General features: G+C 35.9%; 6 protein-coding genes across 6 annotated transcripts; 4 read left to right on the top strand and 2 right to left on the bottom strand.

Moving 5' to 3' along the window:
- Positions 1-2,347: 2,347 nt before the first annotated feature.
- On the bottom strand, positions 2,348-4,269 carry EV154DRAFT_553750 (uncharacterized protein; the record flags this gene model as incomplete). Its single annotated transcript, XM_051605146.1, has 1 exon — positions 2,348-4,269. One exon carries the CDS (start codon positions 4,267-4,269, stop codon positions 2,353-2,355), a length of 1,917 nt encoding a protein of 638 aa, XP_051454939.1. The 3' UTR covers positions 2,348-2,352.
- Positions 4,270-4,837: 568 nt separating this feature from the next.
- EV154DRAFT_483994 (uncharacterized protein) lies at positions 4,838-6,519 on the top strand (the record flags this gene model as incomplete). The annotated part of the gene is made up of 5 exons (XM_051598622.1): positions 4,838-4,943; positions 5,170-5,246; positions 5,855-6,055; positions 6,079-6,141; positions 6,436-6,519. The coding sequence occupies 5 exons, from the start codon at positions 4,838-4,840 to the stop codon at positions 6,517-6,519; spliced, it is 531 nt and encodes a 176-aa protein (XP_051454940.1).
- A 1,641-nt stretch (positions 6,520-8,160) lies between these two features.
- EV154DRAFT_425555 (YNL112Wp-like protein) lies at positions 8,161-9,825 on the top strand (the record flags this gene model as incomplete). The annotated part of the gene is made up of 2 exons (XM_051596254.1): positions 8,161-8,285; positions 8,358-9,825. 2 exons carry the CDS (start codon positions 8,161-8,163, stop codon positions 9,823-9,825), a joined length of 1,593 nt encoding a protein of 530 aa, XP_051454941.1.
- Positions 9,826-10,229: 404 nt separating this feature from the next.
- Positions 10,230-10,586, top strand: EV154DRAFT_425558 (uncharacterized protein; the record flags this gene model as incomplete). The annotated part of the gene is made up of 1 exon (XM_051596255.1): positions 10,230-10,586. A coding segment is annotated over one exon (357 nt), but the record flags the coding sequence as incomplete, so codon positions are not given.
- A 303-nt stretch (positions 10,587-10,889) lies between these two features.
- On the bottom strand, positions 10,890-11,770 carry EV154DRAFT_604724 (uncharacterized protein). The gene is made up of 2 exons (XM_051607424.1): positions 11,580-11,770; positions 10,890-11,520 (listed from the first exon to the last, which is right to left on the bottom strand). Exons 1-2 carry the CDS (start codon positions 11,683-11,685, stop codon positions 10,937-10,939), a joined length of 690 nt encoding a protein of 229 aa, XP_051454943.1. The 5' UTR covers positions 11,686-11,770; the 3' UTR covers positions 10,890-10,936.
- Positions 11,771-12,662: 892 nt separating this feature from the next.
- EV154DRAFT_566285 (uncharacterized protein) lies at positions 12,663-13,185 on the top strand (the record flags this gene model as incomplete). Its single annotated transcript, XM_051605947.1, has 2 exons — positions 12,663-12,675; positions 12,734-13,185. The coding sequence occupies 2 exons, from the start codon at positions 12,663-12,665 to the stop codon at positions 13,183-13,185; spliced, it is 465 nt and encodes a 154-aa protein (XP_051454944.1).
- Between the last annotated feature and the right edge of the window lie 774 nt (positions 13,186-13,959).

Below are 13,959 nucleotides of genomic sequence, written 5' to 3' on the forward strand. Positions count from 1 at the left end.
AAAAACATGGGATATGTATGCTTGGTATATAAAAAAACATGCATTCTCATCAATAAATATGTCTAATGGTTAAAACAGTATAGTGTCAACCGTGTTTTTATTACTTCTTTTGCACAAATATTCTCACAGTTATTTTTGGAATGCTTAATTAATCAAATAGTCAACCTAATGGTTATAGAAATATGTAGTGCGTTGTTATGATCTTTCCCAAGAGAGGTTAAAAGGCTTGGTGATAACTATAGTACATATAGAGGCTCATTTTTCAATTACCTAGAGACTTAATATCATCAAAAGCTAGAATTCCCCCTTTTTCTATATATATGGAACCCGTTTGATCTTCATTATCGTAGTCTCATTCAACACCTCTAATAAAAAAAAAAGTAGATTCGCCTTGCTAATTACCCACAAAGTGCACAGAATGGCTTTTGCAGAAGGCTGTCAATTGTTTTCATTATCCGATGAATATAACTCGACATTTTATTTTATTTTCTTAAGTCACTGGATATTGAACTTTTAATAATATAGTCTATCTCTATGCCCAAAACAATTATTGAAACAGGTTGCACACTTTAGTATACTTTCAAATATAGTTTTATATGTAGAGAATAAACACTGTCTAACAAAAACTGGTTTGTCAATTATACCCTGAAAATAATTATTGCTATAATAAACTTACTTTAAAAGTTGCATCAATAGAAAAATCATCACATTTGGGCCTTAGTTGCCTCAGAATACGTTTTATAAAACCCATGGGAAGGAGGCTTCAAAGGTGAATTTGTAAGTATTGTCATTTTTTACGAGGTATACCATTTTCATTTTGACCACTTTTAGAACTACTAAAGTCTGTCGGCAAGCTTAATTTTCACACCGTAAATCCTTACTTACACTCTTATTCTATAATAAAAAAAAGACTACAATTTAATCAGACCGAAAAAGAGAAGAGCATCGTTGGAAGAGCATCTGCAGTTGTTTTAATACCAGAGCCAGTGCCGCATCCGGTATCGCAGTCCGGAATTGATGACATTCGTGCAGAAGAAAGCTTATCCAAGATTCCCTTGAGACGCGAGGCTAATAAGGAATAGTTAAGCCTGAAAGTTCAGATTATTATTCTTGTCTGTGTAAAGCAAGAGTTAAAATTATCCGCTAGCATTTAAATTGTGATGGTATCATGTAATTACAAGTTTAGTATAAATCAAGTCGGGGAAGTAGCTTCATGAGAATATAAATAGATTCACTTTCCTTGATATGGAGTTGAAGGTTATGGTATAATGGTTGTATAACTGCTGTATCTATTGTGTTATATACATTTCTCTCATGTGTAATATACCTGATACCTTGGGTAATGTGCAAAGAGGTTAAGCCAGGACATATTAAAACGATCACGCATGTATCTTACCCATTTGGGCAGACCAAGTGAACTGATTTTGAGGTTATATAAGTTTTTTAACTTCTGCAATATAGTTAATATGCTATACAGTTATAGATATGAAGATACCAAACAGAGAAAATCATACTTATAAAAAAGGGGTTTGCATGAATAATTCCTTTTTTGGGCCGATTTCATTGGCTGAAAATGCAAATCATGACGTCAGTTTTTAATTTTATATAAATACCGGCACATTTTTTCTTGTTTTTCTTAGGTTTGCCTCATGTAGAAAAACTTCGAATTCAGGATGGATTACCAACCAGTTTAAAATCAACTCGTTTACTTTTTAAGGTATTTAAAAATATAGTATAATAGATTTCAGTATGTTTTTCTCATAAATATTTGTGAATTAACGAATTAGTACTGCATTGCAGCTGTAGCTTCTCCAATACACCAAGGGGCAGTACAGCCTCTGATTTTGACTAAAGGAAAATTTAGAATAAACTGAAAGAATTCATAAATTTAAGCAGAAACAAAAAACATAAAAGAATTCCTTCATTTTAGTACTCACTTCTTTGGAATGTCCGAACGACGGAAGAACACTGGGTCATGTTTTCACCAAACAAGTTCAGAACCTGTTGTATGTGAAATATAGTATTCTATTGTTTAAGAGTGTTTTAAACATAAATGTAATTTTATAGGAGTTATATATCCAACACCAGCAACACAATTTACGTCAGTATATGAACAGTACTCTTCCCCCGCCTTGTGCAATTTCTTTACTAAAAGCTTGTCTTGTTGAAAATAAATTAGTGAATAGAGATAAATTACTTCACAAGACGATGAAACTCCGTTTTTCAGAACTCTTCACACATCATGCGAGTTTTCATGAAATAGATGTATTTTACTTCATACCGCATTTATTGATTACAATGAGACCGGTTTAGACTGATGACATTTTTTTTTATTCATTAAAAAAAGGGATTTTATGTTTGAACATGTTTCAACACGGAGGAGGATTTAATATAGTCTTGACCATCCATATATTCAACCTTTTCTTTGGGAAAGATGAGTATTTGAAAACCAAATGCGCGAATCAACAATCTTTCAATATTAGAGCATGTAATCTGTATTGCACTGGTTTGATTATCCCTTACGCAACCTTCGAATTCTTCCTGGCTTGATAGACTTTCCAGCTTGTGTTTGTCATACAGGCGATAATAAAGCGGTTTTTGTGATGCTTTTGTAATCTTGATCACCATCTTCGAGTAATTTATTACCTGCTGCTTTTTTCTTGAGTAAAACAAACATCCCATCACAGTGAATGGCATTTCCACATGGAGAGCCAATTGATTCGCCCGGACATTAAAATTGCAGTGGTCGATAACCATAAATTCCAATCGAAATGGTAATCGACGAGATAAGTCGGGCAGAAAATCTCTGCGGTGAAAAATTTTACAATTTTGAAGGTGAAGAAGCTTTAAAGACCGTGGCCCCTCCTTGTCACCATCATCACAAAACACCAAATTCGCCCCCGTGATGACCAATGCTCGCAGAACTGGACAGTGCATAAATATATGATTGATAAAATGTCCAAAACGTTTTTTACCATGACCTTCCATGACAGGAGGAGCGATACGTCGTTCGGACACCATACTCAAATTCACACTTAAATGTTTCAATTGAAATCCAACTTGCTCGATCAATGATTCATGCGGTAAATGAATGCGGTATTCACTTGGAGTATACCACACAATAGTTTCATATATGTCGTAGACATAATCCATATCGTGGATGATCAAGGGATGTATATCTAAAATTGGACACCCTTGATTGTCACTTTGCGGACTAAATTTTTCGTACTTTACCATGATTTCTTTACAGAACTTGGTGCTTATTGATATCTTTCTCAAGACTTGATGTAAGGAAGATATAATTAAGCGTGGGCCATAAAACATGTTGATATTGTCCACATAGGTCAGAAATTCAACCCAAACCTCTGTGGGGATCTTCCAACTTAGAGCATCATATTGATAATTTGGGGCTGTCTTCCGGTCTGTATACATCAACAATAATTCAAGTTGCGGAAATAGCTTCATCAGGAGACGCATGACATAATGGCTTGTAGTAACCACACTTGTGTCGATCACCAAGTCAACAAGATGGGAAACTGGTTGCACACAGGTTGTATCTATCACCTTAATTTGATCCTCTTCAAACGGATTATACCCGGTATTACGTGAAATCTGCAAACCGGTTAAGTTTGGACATCTTGGAATTATTGTGGTTATTTCGAACATTTGAGAGAGACTAGAGACGCGAAGTCCGAGGCTGACTAAATTCCTAAACTCTTGTAACGGAGTGATTATGCGGTTAGGATTGATGCACCAATCGGGTAAAACCATGTGCGCGAGCGTTTTCTTGAGTGCCCATACAGCATATTGGTATGATCTTGCATCCTGTTCCAATTCTGAAGAAAATCCTGGTATCATCACTAATTGGGTTGGTCTGTTGGGGTACGAGTAAAGTTCAAGCAAGAGTCTGGCAAAAAAACATCCCTTCTGGGGTTTGGCCAAGAGAAGACGAAGGTTGGGCAATGCGTTTAAAATGAGACCTAGATCCTCTTCTAATTTGACATTGGTGATTTCGGAATACGCTTTAAATGAACGTACTAATTGATTCATGCCGGTGCTGTAACGGCTCATGCAAGTTAAAAAAGTGTCGTGTTGCTTGATAGACAGCATGGACACTTCCTTATATAATAACGTTTGAGTAATATGACACCAGTTCTTGCAAACAAGCATCAACCGGGATACTCCCCGTTGAAGTTCAAGTTTGTCATGGTAAGCGAACTTGATAATCTCGATCAGAAGTTCGGTTGGTAAATGACTCCAGTTTGACATGAGAGTTTCTACAGAAAGTCAAAGGCAAGAAAGAAAAAAAATTGCCATTGCCATGGCGTTTTTGGCGTTTTTGGCGTTTCAAAGAATTTTTTTCTTGATTTTCTGGTAACAACAGCTGTTGACTAGCAGTAAAGAAATAAGTAAAAAAATATTCAAGAACACTGCTGTGGGATGCTGCTTTAAGAAGAATACTCGCATTATCCACATCTATTCCAATCCAAATTTTAAAGAAATGGATGAGATGCCAACTGCTTAAACATCATCACCGTTCAAACTAAGCCCTGAGATTCAATATTTCAGCATAATCAGGACTTGGGACCTCATCCATTTTTTAAATATCGTCAAGAATTTTTGTTAACGGTTTTAGTTTTATTTCTTTACAGCTACCGTAGTTTTTTATAGCTTCCTAAAACTCTTCCTTCATGATCAGTGAAAGCATTCTTTTTTTTAACCCCCCCCCCGTACGTTTCTTTTACACTATCGATTACCGAGAAATCAGTTCATTTGATTGTTTGGATACCTACTGACGCCGTTTGTAATTACCTTTCACTAAGATAAAAAAACATCAATGGCAACCGCTTTTGTTGTTGTTGATAGGGATTTGGCAATGCTTAAGATTGGTCTGATTTCCAACACCTATCAGAAAAATGTCGACCACATAGTTGAAGTAAAACGTAAAAAAAACCGAGCATCCTGTCGTAAACCAAGAGAAGATATTTCTTAATTATTGATGCTAGATTGCACAGGCTCGTCGTCTGTCAGATGTCTCTCCACATCCTAAGAAGACACTTTATACCAAATACTTTAATTTCGGGCCGATTTCATTGGCTGAAAATGCAAATCATGACGTCAGTTTTAAAATTATATAAATACCGGCGCTTTTTTTCTTGTTTTTCTCAGGTTTGCCTCATGTAGAAAAACTTCGAATTCAGGATGGATTACCAACCAGTTTAAAATCAACTCGTATGCTTTCTAAGGTATTTAAAAATATAGTACTATAGATATCAGTATGTTTTTCTCATAAGTATTTGTGAGTTAACGAATTAGTACTGCATTGCAGCAGCAACTTCTCCAATACACCAAGATACAGTACAGCCTCTGATTTTGGTTAAACAAAAAATAAGAATAGACTGAAAGAATTCATAAATTTAAACAAAAACAAAAATCATAAAACAACTCATTTAATTTAGTACTCACTCCTTTGGAATGCCCGAATGACGGAAGAACACTGGGTAATGTTTTCACCAAGCAAGTTAAGAACCTGTTGTATGTGAAATATAATATTCTGTTATTTAAGAGTGTTGTAAACATAGGTGTAGTTTTATAGCAGTATTATAAAATGGGTGTTCCGAAGAGGTTAATTAAGACGTAGGATGATTGAGTTTGAAGTGAGAACCAAATCAATTAATAGGTTTTGATTAGACCTTTGTTAACGTATTGTTATTAAGATGAGAAGGAATAAACAATCAAGGGTTCTTCAAGAATCAATGATCATGTAATAAGTGTTATTAAATACAAGAAGCTTTTATCAAGACTGCTTTAAGTATGTAATGGTACTTTTGAAGAGAGTAGTTTTACTATACAGGGTCATAATTACGCTATGATAAAAGTAAAAGTAATTTTGTTTTACGGTGTCAGATGTGTACTGTTCCTGATTATGAAAATAATAGAAGGTGTTCACACAAGGCCAGAAATATATAGAATGGTTCCAGATAAGGATGGTTTCTTATATATTTATACAAAAGAGAAAGTAGATATAGAAGAGTTTTTATTGAGTCTGTTTAAAGTAAGTATGTTACTATTCAAAAGAAAGTTGCTTACTGTACAGGATCTCGAGAATTACTGAATGGTTCTTATAAATTAAAATTTCAAGTAAGTCCTTATAAAAAAAGAAAGAAAGATAGAAAGAAAGAATGAAAGAAAGAATGAAAGAAAGAAAGAAAAAAAGAAAAAAAGAAAGAAAAAAAAGAAAGAATAAAAAATAAAAAAAGAAGTAAGAGCAAATATGGCTCGGTTGTGATAAGTTTTTGAGAGTAAAATATGTCTAACGTTTATTTATAAAAAAAATGGAAAGGGGATATTTAACTAGACTATAGTTTTTGAAAAAGATGTGATTTATATGTGTATAAACTATTATCTAAAAGGAGTTAATTCTATTTCTAACAGGAGTTATATGTCCATCGCCAGCAACTCAATCTCTGTCAGTATATAAACGGTAATCTTCCCCGCCTTGTGAAATTTCTTTACTAAAAGTTTGTCTTGTTAAAAATAAATTAATGAATAGAGATAAATTACTTCACAAGACAATGAAACTCCATTTTTTAGAACTCGTCACACATCAGACAAGCTTCCATGACATAAAAGAGCTCACTTCGTACCACATTTATTGATTAAAATGAGACTGAGTTAGATCGATGATGTTTCTTTTCAGTTAGGCATTTTGTCACAGTAATTCTAACAGGTCTCTAAGGGACAGTCAAATTTTCTTTGGTACAGTTATTTTTCTTAAGAACAACCAGAGTGCGCATAGTCGTAATGTTGGTTTATAATGCTTTAATAGACCTTTGGAAGTCAATATAACATTACAACTTGAAAAAGATACAAACTTATCACAACCAACATAGTGTTAGACAGTATACGTGTGTTTAAGCTTACGTTATGTTTCTCGTTTGGACTTTACCTTAATATTTCTACGTAAGGTTAAGATCAAACGAGCTTAAAGACTAACGAGTGATAATAGAATTGTCAAAACAAGTATAAATCATTCAATGTGTATTTATTCGTTGTTATCACATTGTTCTTGATTATATATTTTTGTTTTCAGGTCTAAAGGACAGCCAAATCACAGATCTTACGTGGTGACTACGCGCACTTTGTCTGTCCCTAAGAAAAGTGTAATTCTAAAGGTTCATCGAAACATGAATTATCATTTAGAAGATACTTCGGCGTTTACTCAATTTATCAAAATCGGGCATCTAAAATAAACTAATGAAATGTCTAAACTGTATTTTGAACTTGTTTATTTTTCATTCTTCTTTCGTCTAAAAATCAATTTTGATTCGTCCAAACCAATACTAAGATCGTGTGAATCACAAGTATGTTAACAGTATAAGAAGTAGTCTGCTGGATTTAAAAGAGCTTCATTGTCCTCAGAGGAATAATGAAATTATCTCCTTTTTCCTCAATTGAGCTGTTGACCTCCACATACAAAAAAAATATGTTTACAATTTTTATGACTTGGTCTGCTTCACCTTCATGAATTCTAAAACAACTAATTCGTATTCATTGTTGCAACTATGCTGGTTCGTAGGCTTTCTTCTGTGTCCAGATATTTGAAAAACAGTGATTTTATTTGCCATTGAAAAATCGGGATTTTTTAATTGCTACGAAATATAAAACACGCCGATAAGCTTTTTTAGCTGTACCTAATTAGGTTTTATAATCGCAGAGGCACATGTGCCACGCACTTGCAAAATGGATGTGGACCCCCCAAATAGCAGCGACAAAAGTGATTGGTTACGAGCATATTAAAAGAAAGACCGTCACTTAGCATACCTCACCTCCTTTTTTTTTTCATTGATAAGCAAAGGCGTACCTTGCAGAGCAACATAGGGACAGATGATATTTTCCAATTGACGAAGGAGAGATTATATCATAAAAAGAAAGGAAAAAATACGGTGCATAAATGCCTAAACATTTCTAATTGAACAAGTTTTAAAATAATGAACTAGCCATTAACACGCTAATTGGCCAGGAATTTAAATGGTGGCTGAATTTAACAGCCTAAAAAAAAAAAAAAAAAAAGCTGCGACGACAATTTAAAAGGAGAGAAAGAATTTTATCTCTCGTTTTTTCTTCATCTTTTTACTTTTTGATCTCAAAAATTTAAAAATGTCTTCATACTCTTCATCTTACCAATCTTCCTCCGGTGGAGGAGGTGGTGGTTATTCCAGCAGTCGTGGTGGCGGAAGCTACCGTGATAACAGAGAAACCTCTCCCAGAAGATCTAGCAGACCGTAAGGATCTAATCTGAAATATTTTTTTCTTCTTAAACCGACAATTAACCTTATTTATTTATTAATCGTTAGTGCTTCTTCTGGTTACGAAGGTTCATCTCGTGGAGGTGACGATCGTGGTTATTCTTCTTACCGCTCCGGTGGTGATAGCCGTGGTGGTGCCAGCGGTGGTAGCAGTGGTGGTTATGGTGGTGGTAACAGCTACGGTGGAAGCAGTGGCGGTTATGGTGGAGGTAACAGCTACGGTGGAAGCAGTGGTGGCTACGGTGGTGGCTATGGTGGTGGCGGTGGACAATATGGCCAAGGTCAAGGTGATACCAACGGTGCTGGTTTAAAGGATATTGATTGGGATATTACCGCTTTGCCCAAGTTCGAAAAGAACTTTTATTGTGAACATCCCGATGTCTCTGCTCGTTCAGCTGAGGAAGTTACTGCTATCAGAGCTGCTGCTACCATGAACGTTACTGGTCATGATGTTCCTAAACCTCTTCAAACTTTTGAAGAAGCCAACTTCCCTACCTACGTCATGGACGAACTTGCCAAGCTTGGTTTCTCCAAGCCTACCCCTATTCAATGTCAAGGTTGGCCTATGGCTTTAAGTGGTCGTGATGTTGTCGGTGTTGCCGAGACTGGTTCCGGTAAGACTTTAGCTTACACTTTGCCCGCTATTGTTCACATCAATGCTCAACCTTTGCTCCAACCTGGTGATGGACCCATTGTCCTTATCTTGGCTCCTACCAGAGAATTAGCTGTCCAAATTCGTGAAGAATGTGTTAAGTTCGGTTCTACCTCTAGAATTAAGAACACCTGTCTCTATGGTGGTACCCCTCGTGGACCTCAAATCCGTGATTTATCTCGTGGTGTTGAGATCTGTATTGCTACTCCTGGTCGTTTGATTGATATGCTTGAAGCCGGTAAGACTAACTTGAAGCGTGTCACCTATCTCGTTCTTGATGAAGCTGATCGTATGTTGGATATGGGTTTCGAACCCCAGATCAGAAAGATCATCAACCAAATTCGTCCTGATAGACAAACTCTTATGTGGTCTGCTACTTGGCCCAAGACTGTTGAGCGTTTAGCTCAACAATACCTCAAGGATTATATTCAAGTTACTGTTGGTTCTTTATCTCTTAGTGCTTCCGAAAACGTTACCCAAACTGTTGAGATCTGTACCGATCAAGAGAAGCGTGGTAAATTGATTGCTCAATTAGAACGTATTATGGAAAACCCTGAGAATGAAAGAAAGACAATTATCTTTACTAGTACTAAGCGTACTGCCGATGATATTACCCGTTTCCTCCGTCAAGACGGTTTCCCTGCTCTTGCTATCCATGGTGACAAACAACAAAATGAACGTGATTGGGTTTTGAACCAATTCAGATCTGGTGGACATCCTATTATGGTCGCTACTGATGTTGCTTCTCGTGGTATTGGTACGTATTTTTCTCCTTTTTGTTGTGGGAACAAAAAAATCAAAAAGATGCAGAGCAATGGTTTTATTACTATCTCTCTCGTAATCGCGCGAATATTTTTTCTTTAGATATCATACTTGAAAGTATGGTATTTTCTATATTCAAAAGAAAGAATCGAAAACAGGTATTTGTGGTCTATTTGTAATGTGTATATCTGTATACGCATTACCTTTTATCAAAGGGAAAAAAAATGGAACAAAAAGACCTTCTCAGTGCTTTATATTTATCCAAGCCTCTTATATCTGGAAGTATCTTGGGAAGGATATTCTTTTATACATACTTTTTTTTTCTTTTTTTTACTAGATCATCAATACTCTTATTTTGTGAACCGTTTCTTTTGTTGGGTTATATTCTACCCTGCGTTATTATGGAAAAGAAAAATATTTTATATATTTTTTTTCTCTTTTGATATTTTTTTTTTTCATTCCAAAAAAAAAAGCATTCATTTCTTTGGTCACTAACTCTTCATGATTATTCTATTCTATTTCTATTTACAGATGTCAAGGATGTTAAGTTTGTTGTCAACTATGATTTCCCTACCAATATTGAAGATTATGTTCATCGTGTCGGTCGTACTGGTCGTGGTGGTAACTTTGGTCACTCTGTCACTTTCTTCACTGCTGATAACGCTCGTCAAGCCCGTGAATTGGTTGATATCCTTAACCAAACCAAGCAGCCTGTTGATCCTAGACTTCAAATGATGGTTCAATCACGTGGTGGCGGCGGCGGCCGCGGTGGTTACCGTGGTGGTCGTGGTAGAGGAGGTTTCAGAGGTGGCCGCGGTGGTGGAGGTGGAGGTGGATACGGTGGTGGAGGATCCAGATGGTAAATCATTTAATTACAATCCTTAATAATCCCCCTTTACACACACACCTATCCCTCGTTCGAATGATTTAGCAGTACAACTTAGAATGTATATTTATAGTGAAAGTTTTTTTTTGCAATAAAATCTGTATATAAACACAAATCCCCAGCTTGGAAATAAGAAAAAAAAAATTTATCAATATCTGAATCTGATGGCTTAATTGATTGGGTCTTTTGATCAGCACGGCATGGTTACTCGGCAAATGTATTTAAACTGATTTAAATGATATTTCAAAGTAATAAGGAACTAAAGTAGACCGGGACAAATAGATATAAAAATTACTGCGACCATGAACATCACATTCACTTTTTTTATTAATCATTTGCCTGAGCCAAGCTCTGTACTCTTGCTGATAACGTATTTGGATAAATGTACTTTTGAATCCAATCTGCAGTTTTCTTGGTAATGGCCTCTGCTGCTGCCCAATCCACTTTATCGCTCACGTACGCATGGCATTCCCTCCTCAATAATCGGAAATGCTGTTGAATAAGAATCACGTTTGAGGTCATAATAGGTGAAATGAATTCCTTGTATCGTTCTTGAATAATGTGTGATGAATCATGAAAAGATTGACGTATTATTTCGGCACAGACTTGTGCATGAGAGATTGATCGTGTAACTTGAGATTCAAAGACTCTTTGGATATGTTGTATTTTGTGCGCGAGTAGAGTCGTATCAACGCGGCTACAAATATCTTGTACCAATGAATAGCATTGCCAAAGTAAAAAAATGGGGAAAGAGAGTAATAACAAACCCAAAGCCAATCTCAATAATATTGACGTCGACTTTTCTTCGTCCGGCATTACATAAGTAACGAAAAGCTTTTTTGATTTTCGTGATTCTGCTACCTTTTCGGCACCGTCATGGTGCGTTGTTGGTATATAAGATTTACTTACAGCTTTAAGAAAAATGGGATAGATTAATTTGACATGATCGTGACGATTTAATTCGAGTTACCTTCATAGATGCCGTCGTCATGTTCACTAGGGTAATTCCTGGTATAAACTAATCGAGCAGGAGAAACCTGAGAGGAGCGATCTTGTATAGTTTCCCAATGAGACATTAGCTGAGAAAGTCTTTTTGAGATAAAAAAGCACAGGGCTTTGATTTTAAGCCAAATCAGTTCTGGCCAGTTAAAACAATCCGACTGGGTCTCAAACAAAAGCATAAAACATTTATGCCAAAAAAAGAATTTTTTTTCTTCTTTGGCTTTTCTTTTCTCGACTTATTATAATGCCTTATTTATTCAAAAGAGAATTATATCCACACATTAAAGAAGATGACGGACAGTTTCCCGAAATGGTGACCGCCACAATTGTATCATCTGTCATATCAATTGTAGCCACAATAGCAATCATTTCAGCGTACATTTATGTCAGACTAAATAATCCTGGCAAAGCTGATCGAGTTTCCTTGCGCTGTGTTTTCTTATCAAGCCTTATGAATTTGATTAATTCAGTATTTGACATCTGTACAATCTTAAAAGACGGTGATACTGCCTTTTGTAGAGCAACCTCAATTATTACACTATTCACTAGAATAATGGGCGTAGTCTTTCTAACTCTGGTTGGTGTCAATTTAATACTGGTGTTTGTTTTTAAAGTTAAAACCAATGTACGTGAGCTAGAATCTATCTACTATTGCGTGGCTGTGTTATATGGACTGGTTGCAATTTCAGTACCTATCTCCCTTCAGTCGCATGAGAAAGCCGACGAAATAGTCAAAAACTACAGGTGCTACTATTACATCTATTACGATCAGTTTTTTGACCATACAAGCTTTTTATGGGTAATCGATATACGCATACCTGCTAAATACCTGTATTAATGTGTACCATAGACATGGTTCTATAGTTTTCTATTTTTTGCTATTTTCGCTGCCGCCCTATGTTCTGTCATTGCATCTATTAAATTGATTCGTGAACAACGAATAATCACTGACACTAACTCAGGACCAGTAAATACAGCAATTGTTAGTGGAGCATTGACATACAACAAAAATCACACAAGCGTATTTAAGAGGGTTGTCATTAGATGTGTCATGTATCCACTAGGTAAGTTCATGATTACTGTTCAAAGAAAACAATTTATCTGATTTTGTAATCCAAACAGTACCACTAGTATCAAACATATGGGGTCTTGTTTTTCAGCTACTTCTGGAAGAGTCCAAGATTACGTATGAAAATAACCTTCCTCTCTCCCTTTTAGACATTATTTTTGGCGGTCTCCAAGGATTCTTTGTATCTATTGTCTTTTTTAGTGATCCCACCATGGTGGATTTAATCAAAAGTAAAGTCAAACACTTGAAATGCAGACATGGTTCAACTCATGAACAAAGTGAAGCTAGATTAATAACCCCCGTAAGCTCGTTTAGCTCGTTTAAAGGCTCGTTTATTTTAGCTCCACCTCCAGCTCTACATGAACGATCGTACAGAGATAGTTCTTGTTGTGAAAATAGTCAGGAGACGATCTCTCAAATACCTGCCGCTTGCGATGTTGGCCCAATCCCTTCGAAATCCGAACGCAGAGTTTCTTTAGCATCAGAATACACAATTGTAATTTAAACATGTCTCAATTCTGCCAAACATGCTTATTTGGTGATATAATAACGCATATCAAGATGATACCTAAATTACAACACGGAAGGAATATGCAAATGATATTTATTCAATATACCCGTCTCATATACACTTTAACTCAAGACCATTTATATGTAGCATATCCCCCATTTCTTAGACCAAAACAACTGAATTGTTTTTCCTTACAACTGCTTTAATATAGCAATATGGTGTTACTCACTAACATTTTTCCTCTGTTCTGTTCTTTAAATAAAGTTCAGATACACAATAAAAAACATCCCACGACCAGACTTTTGTCACTTTGCTCTGATCCATGAAGACAGAATAAATACATCACATCCTTATTGCAACCCCGCAATCATTTTTAGTTTACCGCTTTAATCCTGACTAGCTCAGGTTTTCATTGAAACACTCGTGTGATTTTACTCTGTTCCTTTTTTATTTCTCTTTTAATGGATTAAGCAACGTCTTCACCCAAAGGTCCTTCAGTATCACCATCATAACCTGAAGAAGGGGTAGGAATATCATCTTTTCTTGATAAACGTAAGCTTGCAGGGCTTTGTATAATTTGAAGTGGAGAAGTAAATTCGGATCTTGATGGTATAGCATAGCGTTTTGTTGTTGGCGGTATGGAGGTCGTTGCATTACTATCTGTACTGCTGTTCCCGCTACTCATCCTGCGATGATTTTTACTTCCTGGGTGTTTATGATCTAGCGTTATGTGATGCTTCTTCATAGGCATGTCTTCCACTGTTTCCT

The sequence above is a fragment of the Mucor mucedo genome (genome assembly GCF_025094135.1).
Source record: "Mucor mucedo strain NRRL 3635 chromosome Unknown EV154scaffold_84, whole genome shotgun sequence".
Classification (NCBI taxonomy): Eukaryota; Fungi; Mucoromycota; class Mucoromycetes; order Mucorales; family Mucoraceae; genus Mucor; species Mucor mucedo.

Excerpts from the sequence above, each read along its gene's own strand:
- EV154DRAFT_604724 (XM_051607424.1), bottom strand. The coding sequence starts at position 11,685 with ATGTCTCATTGGGAAACTATACAAGATCGCTCCTCTCAGGTTTCTCCT. Across the intron at positions 11,521-11,579 it reads TGACGACGGCATCTATGAAG|CTGTAAGTAAATCTTATATA; the intron begins GTAACTCGAATT and ends TTTTTCTTAAAG.